Source organism: Cavenderia fasciculata (assembly GCF_000203815.1).
Source record: "Cavenderia fasciculata unplaced genomic scaffold Scf_EU5ZYIE02H8LDV-5, whole genome shotgun sequence".
Lineage (NCBI taxonomy): Eukaryota > Evosea > Eumycetozoa > Acytosteliales > Cavenderiaceae > Cavenderia > Cavenderia fasciculata.
Window position 1 is genome coordinate 1,494,423 of NW_004457639.1, and position 15,931 is coordinate 1,510,353.

General features: G+C 31.0%; 9 protein-coding genes across 9 annotated transcripts; 2 read left to right on the forward strand and 7 right to left on the reverse strand.

The window, feature by feature from the left end:
- Positions 1-747: 747 nt before the first annotated feature.
- On the reverse strand, positions 748-5,009 carry DFA_10442 (uncharacterized protein; the record flags this gene model as incomplete). Its single annotated transcript, XM_004354290.1, has 5 exons — positions 748-1,868; positions 1,944-2,943; positions 3,091-3,230; positions 3,306-3,951; positions 4,254-5,009. 5 exons carry the CDS (start codon positions 5,007-5,009, stop codon positions 748-750), a joined length of 3,663 nt encoding a protein of 1,220 aa, XP_004354342.1.
- Positions 5,010-5,150: 141 nt separating this feature from the next.
- Positions 5,151-5,540, reverse strand: DFA_10443 (uncharacterized protein; the record flags this gene model as incomplete). The annotated part of the gene is made up of 1 exon (XM_004354291.1): positions 5,151-5,540. One exon carries the CDS (start codon positions 5,538-5,540, stop codon positions 5,151-5,153), a length of 390 nt encoding a protein of 129 aa, XP_004354343.1.
- Positions 5,541-5,968: 428 nt separating this feature from the next.
- Positions 5,969-6,380, reverse strand: DFA_10444 (uncharacterized protein; the record flags this gene model as incomplete). Its single annotated transcript, XM_004354292.1, has 2 exons — positions 5,969-6,231; positions 6,311-6,380. The coding sequence occupies 2 exons, from the start codon at positions 6,378-6,380 to the stop codon at positions 5,969-5,971; spliced, it is 333 nt and encodes a 110-aa protein (XP_004354344.1).
- Positions 6,381-7,211: 831 nt separating this feature from the next.
- Positions 7,212-7,930, forward strand: taf13 (transcription initiation factor TFIID subunit; the record flags this gene model as incomplete). Its single annotated transcript, XM_004354293.1, has 3 exons — positions 7,212-7,518; positions 7,595-7,619; positions 7,681-7,930. The coding sequence occupies 3 exons, from the start codon at positions 7,212-7,214 to the stop codon at positions 7,928-7,930; spliced, it is 582 nt and encodes a 193-aa protein (XP_004354345.1).
- A 122-nt stretch (positions 7,931-8,052) lies between these two features.
- On the reverse strand, positions 8,053-9,603 carry DFA_10446 (uncharacterized protein; the record flags this gene model as incomplete). The annotated part of the gene is made up of 3 exons (XM_004354294.1): positions 8,053-8,627; positions 8,690-8,957; positions 9,034-9,603. The coding sequence occupies 3 exons, from the start codon at positions 9,601-9,603 to the stop codon at positions 8,053-8,055; spliced, it is 1,413 nt and encodes a 470-aa protein (XP_004354346.1).
- Positions 9,604-9,852: 249 nt separating this feature from the next.
- emg1 (putative ribosome biogenesis protein) lies at positions 9,853-10,953 on the forward strand (the record flags this gene model as incomplete). Its single annotated transcript, XM_004354295.1, has 3 exons — positions 9,853-10,050; positions 10,130-10,382; positions 10,514-10,953. 3 exons carry the CDS (start codon positions 9,853-9,855, stop codon positions 10,951-10,953), a joined length of 891 nt encoding a protein of 296 aa, XP_004354347.1.
- A 198-nt stretch (positions 10,954-11,151) lies between these two features.
- DFA_10448 (uncharacterized protein) lies at positions 11,152-12,339 on the reverse strand (the record flags this gene model as incomplete). Its single annotated transcript, XM_004354296.1, has 5 exons — positions 11,152-11,381; positions 11,473-11,576; positions 11,664-11,846; positions 11,914-12,242; positions 12,337-12,339. 5 exons carry the CDS (start codon positions 12,337-12,339, stop codon positions 11,152-11,154), a joined length of 849 nt encoding a protein of 282 aa, XP_004354348.1.
- A 150-nt stretch (positions 12,340-12,489) lies between these two features.
- Positions 12,490-13,393, reverse strand: DFA_10449 (uncharacterized protein; the record flags this gene model as incomplete). The annotated part of the gene is made up of 2 exons (XM_004354297.1): positions 12,490-12,750; positions 12,815-13,393. 2 exons carry the CDS (start codon positions 13,391-13,393, stop codon positions 12,490-12,492), a joined length of 840 nt encoding a protein of 279 aa, XP_004354349.1.
- Positions 13,394-13,651: 258 nt separating this feature from the next.
- On the reverse strand, positions 13,652-15,733 carry DFA_10450 (uncharacterized protein; the record flags this gene model as incomplete). Its single annotated transcript, XM_004354298.1, has 2 exons — positions 13,652-14,806; positions 14,882-15,733. 2 exons carry the CDS (start codon positions 15,731-15,733, stop codon positions 13,652-13,654), a joined length of 2,007 nt encoding a protein of 668 aa, XP_004354350.1.
- Between the last annotated feature and the right edge of the window lie 198 nt (positions 15,734-15,931).

Sequence of the window (15,931 nt, forward strand, 5' to 3'; positions counted from 1 at the left end):
ATCCCAAGTAAATTCATTTGATCCTTGTTTGGTTGATTTGTAAATGTATATTCCAAACGTTTTAATAATTGTCCAAATAATTTTTTGATTAACACTTTGAATAGAGGGTGTGTCAAGTCGATGGCAGTGCGCAGTGGGTGCTAGGTGCGTCGTTCAGCAGCTATCCCAATTGGGTAGTAAAAAAATAAAAAAAAAATGAATTTCCATTTTAGGAATTGTCGGTTGGCAGACTTTAGAACACCAACCAAGCCACAGTAAGTTTATTATGAGTCAATAAAAGAGATAAAGTATAAGATAAATGAAGAGATAGAACATAGTATAGTTAGAACATATAGTATATAGTTATATATATAGATATATCATTGTATTTTGTGGCTCGTTAGTGCCAAATGCACAAGAAAGGATAAGGAATAAGAGTTCACAATATTGTCAAGTACTGAATCAACACCAAGTCTATTGCTGTTATAACATTCACGAGTTACTTGTACTTATTTGCTCCTCCAATCCACTCTTGATGCAGAGAGATACAGAGCTAAGTTGCAGTTCAAGTAAATTATCATTGTTTAAAGATATTGCCGCAGTTGCGTCTTTGTATGTTTAAATCTGCCACGATTATCGATCATAGCATTGGTCCATTTACACTCAACTACCTGACCTGTGTCTCTTATCGCACTAGCTAGCTGCATGTTACTATAGTATAGATATACCTTTTTTTTTATCTTCTTTTTTGGTTTTATTTATAACTATTTATTGGTGGATGGATGGATGAATGGATGGATGGATGGAATGAACGGAGTTATCCTTGTCGTTGTTGTTGATGTTGATGTCTATTGCCGATAGAAGCAGTTTGTTTTCTGGGAGATGTGCTATAAGATAGCATTCATCGTGAAAGTTAACTTTACATTGGCAACAAGTCTTGGTGGTTCTTGTTCTACGCTTTACATCAAGGACTTTGCAATACTGACAAGGATTTAGATCACCTTGAACCAATGCGTGGACTACAGTTTGAGGAGCAGCAGCAGAAGTGGGAGCATATTGGCCTCCATTTCCACTGGTTACGTATGTGGATTGTGTAGCCAATTCTTGTTCCAGTTGTTTAATCCTATCTCTTTGATCCTGGAATACTTTTGATGTAATTGGATTCAAGTGTTCCAATTGTTTTTGAATAGGCTCCTGCAAGCCAAGCTTTTCTCTTACCACGTTTTGAGTGAAATCACAAAATCGGTATGTGCTATTGCCTTCAAGGGATTTGAAGATGCAATATGCATTCACCATTGCACGATCCAACTGCGCAAATATGTTAACATGTGTGTATTTGCTTTTTCGATGGGGATATGACCGACAATTTGATGATAGTTGTCCTGACAGATCGACTCCGTGGGTAGTTGCATTGTATTGAGTCTGCACATCGAGCTTTGTGAGTTTTCCTTCTTTTAATGTATATGGATTACAGGAATTTGATAAAAAATATGTTACTTTGCTGTCATTGATGGCGGTGGCACAAATGTCCTGGGGAATACCAGAGTCTTCTTTTGGAAATGCTATAGCAGCCAACTTTTTCTTGTTGTCCTTTTGTACCATGCGTCCTAAACCATCTTTGAAAAGGTACGTTGGTCTAATGGACCTTACAGTCATTACATAATGAATCTTATTGTTGGGATTGTTATCGTCGTTGTTGGAATTGATGTTTTGACTAAAGTTTGATAATACAGTGGCAACTTGTAATGATGTGTAATAGTTATCCATTGCAAACAAATAGTGACTCAATGGTCTATCATCTGTAGCTACTTTTTGTCTGACCCACTCTGCAAATTCGATTGGGATTTTAAGAGGACTATTTGGTGGAAAAGAACTAACCACAGATGGATCTAAATAAGACAATAATAATGATTAGACATATGATGATAATGATGATATTTGTAAATTGTTATAAAACAACATACCTATTGTTACAGATTTTGTTGTAGATTCATCACTACCTCTGTAAAGCCATTGGGTCAATATAAAACCATTTGAGTCAGATAAAACGAAATACTTTAATCCAAATTTGTGTGGTTTATCTGGTTCATACTGCTTGAACCTTACCAAGCCTTTATAAGGGGCCATATATTCATCGATTGATAAACGTAATGATGGGATATAGTGGTTGTTTGAATTTTTTTCAATCATTTGAATGACGGAATCTTCGTCATAGTGAAGGAATTTGAGGATGGACTTAAATCTTTTTCTTGACATTAATGGGCGGATAACAGATGGAGGATGGAAAGGGCTCTTTCTATTCCAATGGTCTTCCGCCCGTGGGAGTTTGACAAGACCCATAAAAAAGGCAATATAAAAGAAATTCTCCAATTGTTTATAGGTAAACAACTTGGTGTTGTCAACCAACTGTATTTCCTCTTGTTCTAACTGTTCTTGAATAAAGCTAAGCCTATCTTGTGGAGATAATCCTTGTGGCATTGTTGATAGAAACCCACGCTTCCAAGTCTCAAAATCAACCATTCTTCCAACAATTTGATTGTACTCAGTTTCTACTGCATTGGTTTGATTTGAGGTAGATGTGGTAGATGTTGTCGATGATGATGATGATGATGATGATGATGATGATGATGATGATGTGGTCGATGTTTGCGAGTGGGAGGGTGTGAACAAACGAAGCAGACTGGATCCAAAGCTTGAAGAGGAAGTGGTGGCGGTGGTGGGAGTTGTTGATGAAGATGTATTAGAAAGAATAGGATGTTGGAATTGTTCGTTATCTTCATCAATTATTGTAACTGGCTGGCTCTTTCTTTGATTTTTCTTTTGTTTCTTTTTTCTCCTTGGTGTATCAGCCTCTTTTTCTTCATCATTATCATCATCTTCTTCTTCATTGTATCTTCTTCTAGAAGTTGAATATGTAGTTGTTGTTGTTGATGATGATGATGGAGGCGGCTGTGATTCCTTTGACTTATTCGTGAGAAAAAGTCTTATTTGTTGGTAATGTTGCTTGATGTATTTATAATCCCTTGCATATTTGCTTCGATGGATGAGATACAAATTCGATTCCTCGAGTATGTGGTTGATGACTGATTCGTCGATTATCAAGCTTATTACTTGACTAGGAGTTAATGGTTGATCGATGTTTTTGCTACGTGCTGATGCATTGCTGCTATCCATTTCATAGGTTATTCGATTCGACAATTCTTCTGAGTTTGTATTATTTAAAATAGTCCATTTCTCTTTGAATAGATCCCCTATAAATGTGATAATTGTTCTAATTTGTTAGCAAGTTGTTGGTGAATCATCTATCTATCTATTTATATACATACGACATGGGCATTTACATTGAGAAGTACAACCATTATTATATAACTTGCATTTGCAAGCAGTACAATTCCCCTTGTTAGCGCATTTACATTCAAAAATGGTTGTGTCTTGAACAAAATAGTAAGACTTGGATGCACGTTTGTCCAAGTCCGTTAGGTTATTGAATAATGGGATACGACCGACACTTTCTGGTTGTTTTTTCTTCTTGTTATTCAACTTGTGGACATAAATCAATCTTGTTTGAAGAAATCTATTGAACTTCTGGTGGATTTCCAACTCTTCAGGTGATTCAATGGCTTCAATAGATTCTTTTGCTTCAAACTTCTTGAATAACTCCATGTGGGCATCGAAAGTCTCTTTGAACCATTCAAATTCCTCTTGTAAATCATCTTCTTTGTAGTTGGTACGTGGTTTTAGTGGTGGTTGTTGTTGTGAATACTCTACTTCTTTTTCTGGTACAGGTGTATGTGATCTTTGATATTCTGGTTCAACAAATGCATCATCTTCTAGATCTTCATCGTCAAGTATAGCATTACCATCAAGTAAAGGATTATCATCAAGTAGATGATTGTCATCATGTTGATTATTATCATCATACTCGGCTTCGATCCCTCCTTTGTATATGCTTCGAAACAATGCTACACCTTTCTTCAAACTTTCAAACATAGTTGCTGCTGCTGCTGCTGCTGATGCTGTTGATGATTTATCTGTAAATACTCGTATTTTTGCAATAAAGAAACATATAATAGATAAATAATGTTGAGCGTACACATATTATATGAAGATATGTTAAAATATAAATAGATAAAAAAAATTAAAATATTATGTTATTTCTACCACCCACTACTATAGATTGCTGAGCTATTACCAAATGCGGAATTGTTTTTTATTTTTTTTTGACTTTAAAATATATTGAACATTTGGACAATGATGACAATATATTTTAATACAATGATGGTATGAACCAATTGAGCTATTTCACTACGTTGTATATAGATTGACGTAATGCAAATGTTAAATAGATCGAATCGTCTGTCCTTTCCCAATCGATCGAGTGTCTCGAGCAATGCATTGTATTTGGATTTATCGACTTGGGAGTAGATCCGTGAACAACCAACCAATTGTCTAGTAGACTCTAATTGACAAAAGTCGACCTCTGTCAAATAGTAGACATCGATTTTACGTTCTACCAGTGTTGCAAATGTATCTAGATCACGGTGGTGATCGAGAAACATTGTAAAGAGTGACAAACTAATTCTATCCACTCTCTTTTGTGTCAAGTAGAGACTAATGACTTGATGAGGAAAGTTTGGGTGCCAGACGAGTATTGGATCGACACAATAGTTGAATATCTTTTTCTTGCATCCCAATAACATTGTCTCTTGATCAACAGAGGCAAGATGATCAACTATATATTGTGAAGCGTATTGTGGCAATACATAATCTGATCTCTTATGCTCGTTAAAGTCAATATCTGTGGATATGTCGTATTTCGGATTGATATATTCAAACATCATTCGAACTAGTGAAGGTGTAAAGATGTTTGCTTTTCTCGGATTGACATCTTTTAGTATAATAAACAAGTCAAAGAATTTATAACTGTATTCATTCTTTTGTCTATTAAGTCTTGGTATCAATGATATTATCTTTTTAGATAAATATACATTCTCGAACAATATATGTTTAAATTGTTCATCTATTAACATCTTCTCTTTCTCTCTCTCTCTCTTCAAACAATCTATCTATCTATCTATCACATAATAGATATATTTTAAAACTTTGTAAAGAATGAAATTATTTTCAAGTTGATACAATTAATTTTTAATGAATGATTTATTAATTATTATTTAGTGAATATTTTTATCAACCAAAGTTTGAAGGTATTGACAAATAATGGGTGGTTTTGAATGACTGTTCCATGAAATGATTTTATCTGGATTATGAAATTCTGCTCTGTATTGAAAGGGACCACCATGAGGATCCATTCCATAGTCTACGTTTTTGGGAAGATCGACAAACTGATCATCTAGAATGGTCATTAAATCGTTATGTGTCTTTGGATCAATATCCACTCCATAGTCGACTCGTGATGCCAAATTAAATGTCATGGTGTATGTATCTCTTGGATCGGTTCCACGTACTGTTACGTAATCTGGAACCTTTTCACATTCATCTTGGTGACTATGGTGATGGAATAAATGATGTTTATGTTCTCTTTGGTTCTCTGGGTCTGTCATTCTTTCTCTCTTTCTTTGTGCAATATTATTTAAAAATAGAATAAAGAAAAAAAAAAACCAAATAAATCAACTCAATATTGTCCTTAGGGGATTATTGTTTCTATGAATAATTTATTTTTAGAAAATGGAATATTATTAGTGTTTTAAAATCTATAGACGGTAAGAAAGTAAAAATAATTATATCCTTTTTTGGATTTTTTTGAACTTCAAAAAATAACCACACATAAAAAAGATTTATGTTAAAGAAATTATTATTATTATTATTATTATTATTATTATTTGTTTGTTTGTTTGTTTGTTTAAAAAAAGTTTAAAAAAACTTAAATGTTGCGCAGCATTTATTTATATTATAAATAATAGGTTAAAATCTAATTGATTGTTAGTTGGTTGAAAAGTTTTAAAAAAAAAATACATGTATGTTGTTTGGTTTAAGCAACGACAGTACAATTAAAAGTATAGAGCATTTCAAGGTTTGTGGCACCAATACCAGCAGAACCATAGAGACGGATACTATCACATGATGGAACAGTTGGTAAATTGCATACCAATGGAGACCATCCATACAATGCCTTGCAGTATGACTTGATATTAGTTCTCAATCCACTATTTACCAATTGATTATCAAACCAAATCATTGTCATTGGTGAATAATTAATTGTTAATTTCTTTCCATCTTGGATTACACTTGTAACTGGAAAAAAACAAAAAAAAAAAGAATAATTAGAAAAACTATTTTTAAACCTTGAAAAATAATATTAATATGATCTTACTTCCAGCATGAGAAACATTGATTAAAATAATGATAATTAAAATTGAAGAGAGAATTGATAATTTGTTCATTTTTAGTAGTTTGAATATTTAGAGTTATTTAATAAATAGTAAAAATAATATTTGCGTTTATATTATTTATAGTTTTGATGATATATTTGATTTTGTTTTGATGATTTGAAATAGAGTAATTAAGTGGACTCTTTAAATAGTTGATGTTTAACATGTTAAATTCATTAATCTCTTAAACCAATCAAAATCACATTATAGCCTGAATCCATTTAATTGGATTGTCTGTTTTTCCATCATCTCGATTATAAATTGAATCTAGATTGAAATCAACCGAGTGTTAAATATAGAGCTGACTCGTCTCGTTTAGTCTAGTTTAACTTTTAAGGAATAGGGGGATTACTCGTTAACGAATCACCATCTAATTTACCCTGTGGTTGACCATTAGCTAAAGGGTGATTGAATAGTTGTAGCTTTAAATAAAACGATGGTATATATCTGAATCATTGAAGTCAAAAATCTCAAAGTTACCACTATCGACAGTCCTCGTTGCTGTTGGTACTGTTCTGACCACCCTCAAACAATTAAGATTTTTAAACCCCTCTATCCTATTCCAGAGTGATCGAGGACTTGAATCTTTTTTTAGAATAATTAGAAAATAAAATAAAGAATACAGATTTTAATAACTTTTGACTCTCTCCTCTCCTCTCCTCTATCCATCCTTCTCTTTAACACCCTTTTACCATCCTTTAATTTATGTAAAATTAAATTGAATATTATTCTATCCAAAATTAGAATCTGAGCTCATCGAATTTCAAAGTCTAACTTTAGTTGTATTACAAACTAAAGACTACGACCTATTCGTAATATTAATACTACACAATAGAATAGAGAATGTCTGAGAGCAGTAGTAGTAGTAGTAGTAATAGTAAAACAGGGAATGCTGGAGATCCACCTCCTCCCTCATCATCTTTAATAGCTTCATCTGTACCATCACCTTTAACATCACCTAATGGCGGTGGTACTACATCTACTACATCTACAACAAATACATCACGCGAACCTTTATCTCCTTCATCAACTTCATCAAATTCACCAAATACTACAACTGCTGCTGCAGCAGCAGCTGCATCGCCATCTATACCTACCATTCATACAACAACAGTACAAAAACAAAGAAAAAGAATATTTAATAAAGAATGTAAGATCTCTAGTGTTGAACAATTGATTATGATGATGAATATCGGTTTACTAATACTTTCAATCTTTTATTATAGTAAAACATATGATGTTTGGATTTGGGTATGTCAAAAGAGAGAAACAACAAACAATCATTAATTATTAACACTTCTATTACTTTTAGTGATGTAAGAGAACCATTACCTGAAACAGTTGATTTAATGGAAGAGATTGTATTTGAATATATTCAAGAGATGACACTTAAAGCTGCACAAGTATCGACAAAACGTGGACGATTTCAAACAGAGGATTTGGTATTCCTCGTTAGAAAGGATCCAAAGAAATATAGTCGTGTCATTGAACTACTTAAAATGAATGAAGAATTAAAGGTTGCCAAGAGAGCATTCGATGATACTCAAGAACCTGAAGGATAACAACTACAGATTAATCATTTAATAATAATAGTAATATATAAAATATAATATAGACAAATTTGTAAATAACATATATGCAAATGGATGGATAAAATATAGGATTATATCGATATTTATTTATTTTAGAGACAAATATCAAGTAATAATGTATCAAGGATCATAAATGCTTCATTGGTAGTAACACGTAATCCATTTTCATCTAAAACGATCATACCAATTGATTGTAAACGTGATAGTACTATTGGATCCAACACTTGTTCAAAATCGAGACCATGCGATAAATATCTAAATGTCGATCTTGATACACCCTCTTTAGTTCTCAACCCCATCAATAATAATTCATTGATACGATCTTTAAACGAGAGGGTGGTTGTCTCTGCTTCAAACAAACCATGACCATTTGCTTCAACTCTATCCATCCATGTTTTTGGATGAATAATCGTTTTAAGTGCTACCTTTTCAGGTTTCAAGTTAGTGTTGTCTTGTTGATTGTTGTTGTTGAAAACACTAACTCTTGAACATGCACCTGGGCCAATACCAATATAATCTCCACCTCTCCAATAATTTAAATTGTGTTGTGAATGATGACCTGGGATTGAAAAGTTACTAATCTCGTATTGATTCATTCCAACCTTTTCAGTCTCCTCTATTGCTGCCATATAATGTAATGAACATTGATCATTTGTTGGTTTAATAACTAGTAGAAAGTAATTAATATTAATTATATATTTTCTTTTTCTTTTTTTCTTTTACACATACTATGATTACTTCTATGCTTTCTTAATCTTTTAAAAAAGGCTGTACCATCTTCAAAAGTTAAATTGTAGAGTGATAAATGACCTTTTGAAAGTTGAACAGCTAGTTTTAATTCTTGTCTCCATTGTTCAACGGAGTGTTGACCACGTCTTGCATAAATCATATCAAATGATACACGATCAAATATAGAATTACAAATTTCAATTGATTCAATTGCTTGTTTTGTATTATGCGTTCTTCCTAAAAACTTTAAATCTTCATCATTTAATGCCTAAAACAAATAAATAATGGTTATTAGTAATTGTAAAGTGTGTCTAAATCTTATACTTTTACATTTCATTACATACTTGAACACCAAGTGATAATCTATTTACACCAACAATATCTTTTAAATCTTTTAAATAATTCTTGTCCATTGCATCTGGATTTGCCTCTAAATTGATTTCTAAATCCTTTCGGTTGGTTGTTGTCGGAAAGTATTGATAGACAGTTTCAACAATCGATGATAATGTATCAATAGTTGCCAAAGATGGTGTACCTCCACCAAAATAAATTGATTTTAATTTATATTGTATGTTATTATTTATAGAAGAAGATGAAGGATAATACAATTTAATTAAATTAGACAATTCAGTGATCATCGATTGTTTCATTCTAGAGTGATCTACATGTGGACCATCTAAATACTTGTTGAATGAACAATAACCACATATCTTGCTACAGTATGGCCAATGTATATAAATTGATATTGGGTGTTCTCTTTGAGAGATACCATCCTCATTATTCAATGATGATGTACCATATGAGCTTGTTGAAGTATAATTTCTACCAGTACTATTACTAACTATCGATGATTTAGTATTACTACTACATTTTATAAAGTGAGATAATGTATTTTTAAAAGTAAAGTTATACATTATAACAATTATAACTGTCCATTATATTATAATACTGATTTTGCTTTCTCTCTCTGCAACTTTAATTAAAAAAAAAAAAAAAAGAGCGAAAAAACGAACGAGACATTCTCTCTCTCTATCTCTTTGAGATTTCTCTTATTTAATTTTAATATTTATATCTATCCCCTCTCACCACCTTTACCTTATACTTTAATACATATATCTTTTGTACTCAAGACAATAGATATAATAGATACTAGATAGATAGGAATGAGCGCACCAACACACAACCAAAAGAATTTACCAGCTAAAGACGTCAAGAAATTGATTGTTATCTTGGAGCATGCTACATTGGAGACTGTCAAGGTTAGAGATAGTTATCAATTACTCAATTGTGATGATCATGTAGAGTTTTTAAAGAAATATAAGAGAGAAGCTTCTGAAGCTCGTCCAGATATTCTTCATCAAGTATGTAACCAAACAAACATACAATTGTTGTTGTTAACTCTAATCAAATACTTACATTATGTTTTATCTCTCTATATAGTGTTTACTTGCATTATTTGATAGTCCATTAAACAAAGCAGGACATCTTCAAGTATTTATTAGAACCACCAAGAATGTATTAATCGAAATCAATCCACAAACTAGAATCCCAAGAACCTTTCATAGATTTGCAGGTCTCATGGTTCAATTGTTAAATAAATTAAGTATCAGAGCTACCAATGGTCCAGAAAAATTGTTCAAGGTTATCAAGAACCCAATCACAGATCATCTTCCACCTGGATGTAAGATATTTTGTAAGTACTATTAAGATTATAACATATATATATATATATATTAACACAGTTATTATTTGCTCATCAATATGGTTGATATTCGCATTTGGTTATTATTATTATTGTTTTGTTTGGTAATTAATTAACTTTAGTGACATCATTCTCTGCAAGTAAATGTGTTGATTTGTTTGATTGGTGTCCACAAGTATTTGGATATGATCCATTACCAGTTAAGCCAGTTACAAATGAAGCAAAGGAAGACAACAAACCAACTGCAGAGGAAGTTAGAAGTGCAGCTGAAAGTTATATCGAAGGTGCTGAATACGAAGAACCAGCATTAGAGGAAGGAAAGAAACGTAAAAAGAGTCAACACATTATCAACGTTGAGGAATTAAAGAAACAAAAGAAAACTACCAACGACCAACTCAATGGTCTCCAAACCGTCGCCATTGTCATTGGTGCCTTGTCAACCGGTTCCGTCAACATTGATTACAATCACGATGAAATCGCTTTTTCCAATTATCCCCTATCAGCTGCCGGTGCTTGTTTTAAATTAACTACTGTTTTTGAAAAGCAATGGGGTATTCTTTAAATAAAAGAAGTGATCAAAAAAACTCCAAGATCCAAACAAAAATACTTATATATATAAATAAACCTTTTTGATTTTAAAAACAAAGAAGAAGAAGAAGAAGAAGAAGAAGGATTGTTGTTGATACAATATATGCTACTACTACTACTACTACTCTATAGTTGTAGTAGAAGTTGGTTTTGAATTTAATTGATTTGTTTTTTAAAATTCCAATTTAATTTCCAAAGGTGGAGGATTATCAGAGTTGTAAGATTGTAAATCACTGTCTACTGATTGTTTACATTCTCTACATTCCTCTAGTATTGTTTTAATTTGAGTTAGAGTTAAATGTCCTCTAATCTTATCGTCTAAACCCCAATCATATTCTATTCCATATCGTTGTATTTTAATTGGATTTTGTTTATAAAATATTTTTGTAAATGGTATTCCAGCTAGAATAATAAATAAATAAATAAATGAATAAACGATGATTATTAATACTATTTGTTTTTTAAAAACTATTTAATTAATTTCAAAACATACCAATATCCATTGGATTATCTTTGTTATATTCTGGTGATGATTGATTTATAAAGAAATATAATACATCTTTTTCTTTTGATAATATATTTTTAAAGTTTTCAATTCTAAAATAAATATAATTATTAATAATTAACATATATTATTGATTTGGTTCAGTCCAATATTATATTCCTTAAATGTGTAATACATACGTTAATCTTGATAAATTAAACCAATCTACACAATGAATCATAAATATAATACGATTATTATCCTCTTGAGCTATTTCCAAAACATCTTCCAATGATTTGAATTGAATTTCAATTTGGAATCTTTCTTTCATTCTTTTAATATGCATGTCTCCAACTTCCTTTGGTGTAAGTGGATGTGAATCTCTATAAATAAATAAATCAATAAATAATGTTTGATGATATATATTTATCTCTTTGTGTTTGTGCATACTGTGTTTTAATCATTGAATCTAATTTGTCATCATCGATATCGTATTCTTCACTATCAGAGTTATCACTATCGTCACTATCATTTGATTTCTTTTGATCTTTATTCTCTATACCAGTCTTTGTTGAATCGTCTATTCCACCAAATACAGCGTCCTTGTCAAAGAGCATATGTTTACTCTTACTCTTTGTCAACCATTTCTTTAACGATCGTTTATGTAGTGTCTTCATCTTGTTCTTTTCTTTTTCTTTTTGTTTATCTTTTGATTTATCCTTTTTCTCTTTAGTTGTAGTAGGAGTAGAACTACTACTACTATTTAAATCTTTACTACTCTACACATTAATCATCACGATAGTCAATCAACAATGTTAGTCTTCTTATTTATTCATCTCTGTCTCTTTTAATAATAATATTATTTAACTCTACCATTTTTCTATTAAAATCTATCAAACAACTATAGTCTTGGTCGTTTAATTTATCTCTTGATTAATATTATCTTTACACTGAAGCTTCAAGAGATCAAAGTTTTTAAAATTAAATTTTTTGACAATAAGAGTTTTTTAGAATTAATTTAATTAATTATTGATCTGATCTTGAAATATTAAATATATTTGAAGGAGAAGTAGGGGTAGGAGTATCTTTTGATAAATTGACAATGTAATTTGGTTCAACCATTTGGATGGATGGTCTAGAAGTTTTTCGTTGTCTCTTTTGCATACAATCATGGATTATATTGAAAGATGCAATCACTATTAGAAGGATGGCATATATAGCTTGAACAAGAAGACCCAAAAGAGTAAAATACCATCCTAATTCTATTCCCCATGTAATTTCTACAATCTATATTTTTTAGAAAGATTTCCGAGTTAATTTTCAAGAGCTAAATACAATTTGTAGTATATACCTTTTCAGGAGTTACTTGAAAATTTGAAACATGTCCTTGAATGGATGAACAATAATGATAATATTGATTATCATGAAAACATTCATATTCCATTTTAAAATCTTTTGCATTGGCTTTTGGTACTTTTAGAATCATCAAAACTGGTACCAAATACATTATAGTAAGTACCAGTGATGTACCTAGTAGCCACCATACAGAAACCATTGATCCTTCTTCCATAAACTGAAGGGTAGTAAAAACTACCGGTAAAAGAAAGATCCAAGTAACAAAGAAAAACGCCAAATGAATATTTGTAATCTTATAGAGATGTGGGATATGATAGGAATCGAAATAGTAGACAGAGGTCCGTGCCATGTCACCTGTTTCATATCTTGTTGATCTTGTCACATATTTAAGTTCCAAGTCTGTATGTTCCCATGATTGCGCTTCTATATCTTCACCATCCAATGAAAAGACGGTTGTTTTTTTTGTGATTCTATAATATGGTTGGAAAAATAGACCAATACCAAATAAAAAAATAACAAAACATGCAAATAAATAAACTATGGTTGCTCCAACAAATAAATTTCTTAGTTTCATCCTCGAAATAAAATATTAAAATTAATATTATTTGTATTATTTTATTTATAGGACACTGATACAAATATTATGATAATGATCTATTTGGCTCTCTCCCTCTTGTTTGGAGTTTGTTATGAAACTAAACAAATTTACTTTTGGTTTTATAATAAAAAAATTAAAATTTATTATTCACAAGCCTAGTGCCTTTTGATTTATAAATTAAATTAAAAAATTTAGTATAGTTTACTATTTGAGCTTTTATTTTTAATTTTAATTTTATTGTTGAGACCACCTTTTTTGAGCTGAAAATGGGTCGGGAGATAATGATAATGATAATGGTCCATGAGTATAGAAACTATAACTATTATTTGTATTTTGATTGGTATTACTGTGTCTACGAATATGATTTGATTTAGATTTAGGTGTAGATGTTGTAGGAGATGGTGATGATAATGGTGATGGTGTTAGAGGTAATGTATTATTGGTATTACTCATGTGAGAGATTAAACTATGATTATGATTATTACTGTGTCTACGTATATGTTGAGATTTTGATTTAGATAGAGGTGTAGGAGTGGGAAGAGCTGTAGTTGTAGTTGTAGTAGTTATTGTTGTTGGAGTTGGTAACAGTGAATTGGTACTGGTTGTAATTAAGTTTTGAGAGTATAAACTATTATTATTACTGTGACGACGAACATGGTGACTGGATTTTGATAGAGATGGAGGTGTTGGAGATGGAGATAATGGTGGTAATGGGGATGAGCCAATATCAATTTGATTAATCAAATTTTGAGAATATAGACTATTATTACTATTTCTACGAATATGTGTCATATGCATTGTTTTGGCAGTGACTCTTGGACTATTCGTTAGACTTGTTGATGATGGTGACCCAATACAACTACAACTGGCCGATAAACTAGAAATAGGAAGAGGGGTCATACCACCAATACCATTCATACTCGAACCAATCATTCCAATATTACTCATACTTGAATGATTCAATATCGATGATCCTGGTGGTGGAGGTAACATACATTCAAGTGATGATCTTAGAGGAGAGTTGGAATTTGAATTACTAAAATGATCTATAACACTTAGACTATTATTTATATTATCATTATTATGATTATTATAGTTAATATATTCTTCATCATCATCATCCTCTTCACTATCACTTTCACTTTCACTTTGATGAACTATAGTTTTCTTTTCTTGATCTTTTTTCCAGACTTTGCTATCTTTATCTTTATCTTTTGACCCTTTTCCTTTCCCCTTTTCTTGGTCATCATTGTCAGAGAGTTCCATTGATATTTGTATTTTTGTCATTTCAATCTTTAAATAAAGTCTTGTTATATTAATCAATTGTAATAGTGTTACTCCAATTTGATAGTAAACAGTTGCACTTAGACCCCATTTAATTAATTGTACCTATAAATAAATAAATATAAAGATTATTAATATTATATTATATTTATAAATATTTATGGATGGATGTATACATACACCTGGATAATGACGATTGACACCATTAATATGTTTACAAAAATTGATAAAGTGACCAACACCACTACCACCTTCATGATGATTGAAACATAAAGGGTACTTTGATAGATCCTTTTGAAGAGCCGGTATAAACATGACAGCCAACATTGTGGATGTACTGAATAGAAGGAATACCAATACAGAGTTGACAAGTGATAGTCTGTAAAAGAGTAGATTCTCTTTGGCACTTGAATCACGGTCTCTTTTAGTTTCGATACTCAAACAACAAAACTTGATGGCAGCTAATAGACCACCCACTGAAAACGTGACCAACATGACAATCCTGAGTAGATTGATACTTGGTAAATACTTTATCATCGGTAATGACTTGCCATTGACTTTAACAGTCGACTCGTTATACTTTTGTTGATACTCTTCACTACATATTACACTTGTATAATATATCTTTAAATGTTGTGAATAAATTGGATCTTGATGGTATACAGTAGTTGAATTCAATATATTGGTTGACGTTGAATTGGTTGTAATTGTATTATTATTTCCAGTTGATGCATTATTTGGTGTATAGTTTAAACTATTAATTAAATTTGTATAATTTAATTCAGATGATACTGGTAATAATGGTGTAAATGTAAAAGTTGTACTATTAAAATTATTATTATTATTATTATTACTAATATTTGTTTGATTTTGATTATTGGATAATAAATTCTGATAAATAGATTGTTTGATTGATATCGAATATAAAGGTAATAGAATAGGTACCAGATAGGATAGTACTTCAAATGCTCCTAACACCATTACTACTGTTCCCAATAAATTGATGGCTTTTTGGTATCTATTATCTTGCATTAATATTATTTTCATCTTTGTGCAACATATAAATAAATATAAATAAATATATAAATATTACTATGATTACTATTATTATTTAAATCTCTCGATAGATAGATAGTAAATAAATGAAATTATTGACGATGTGAACTATTTATAAATAGTTGTTCATTGGATAGATATCGGCATGATCTTAAGATCATCCAACACATCAAT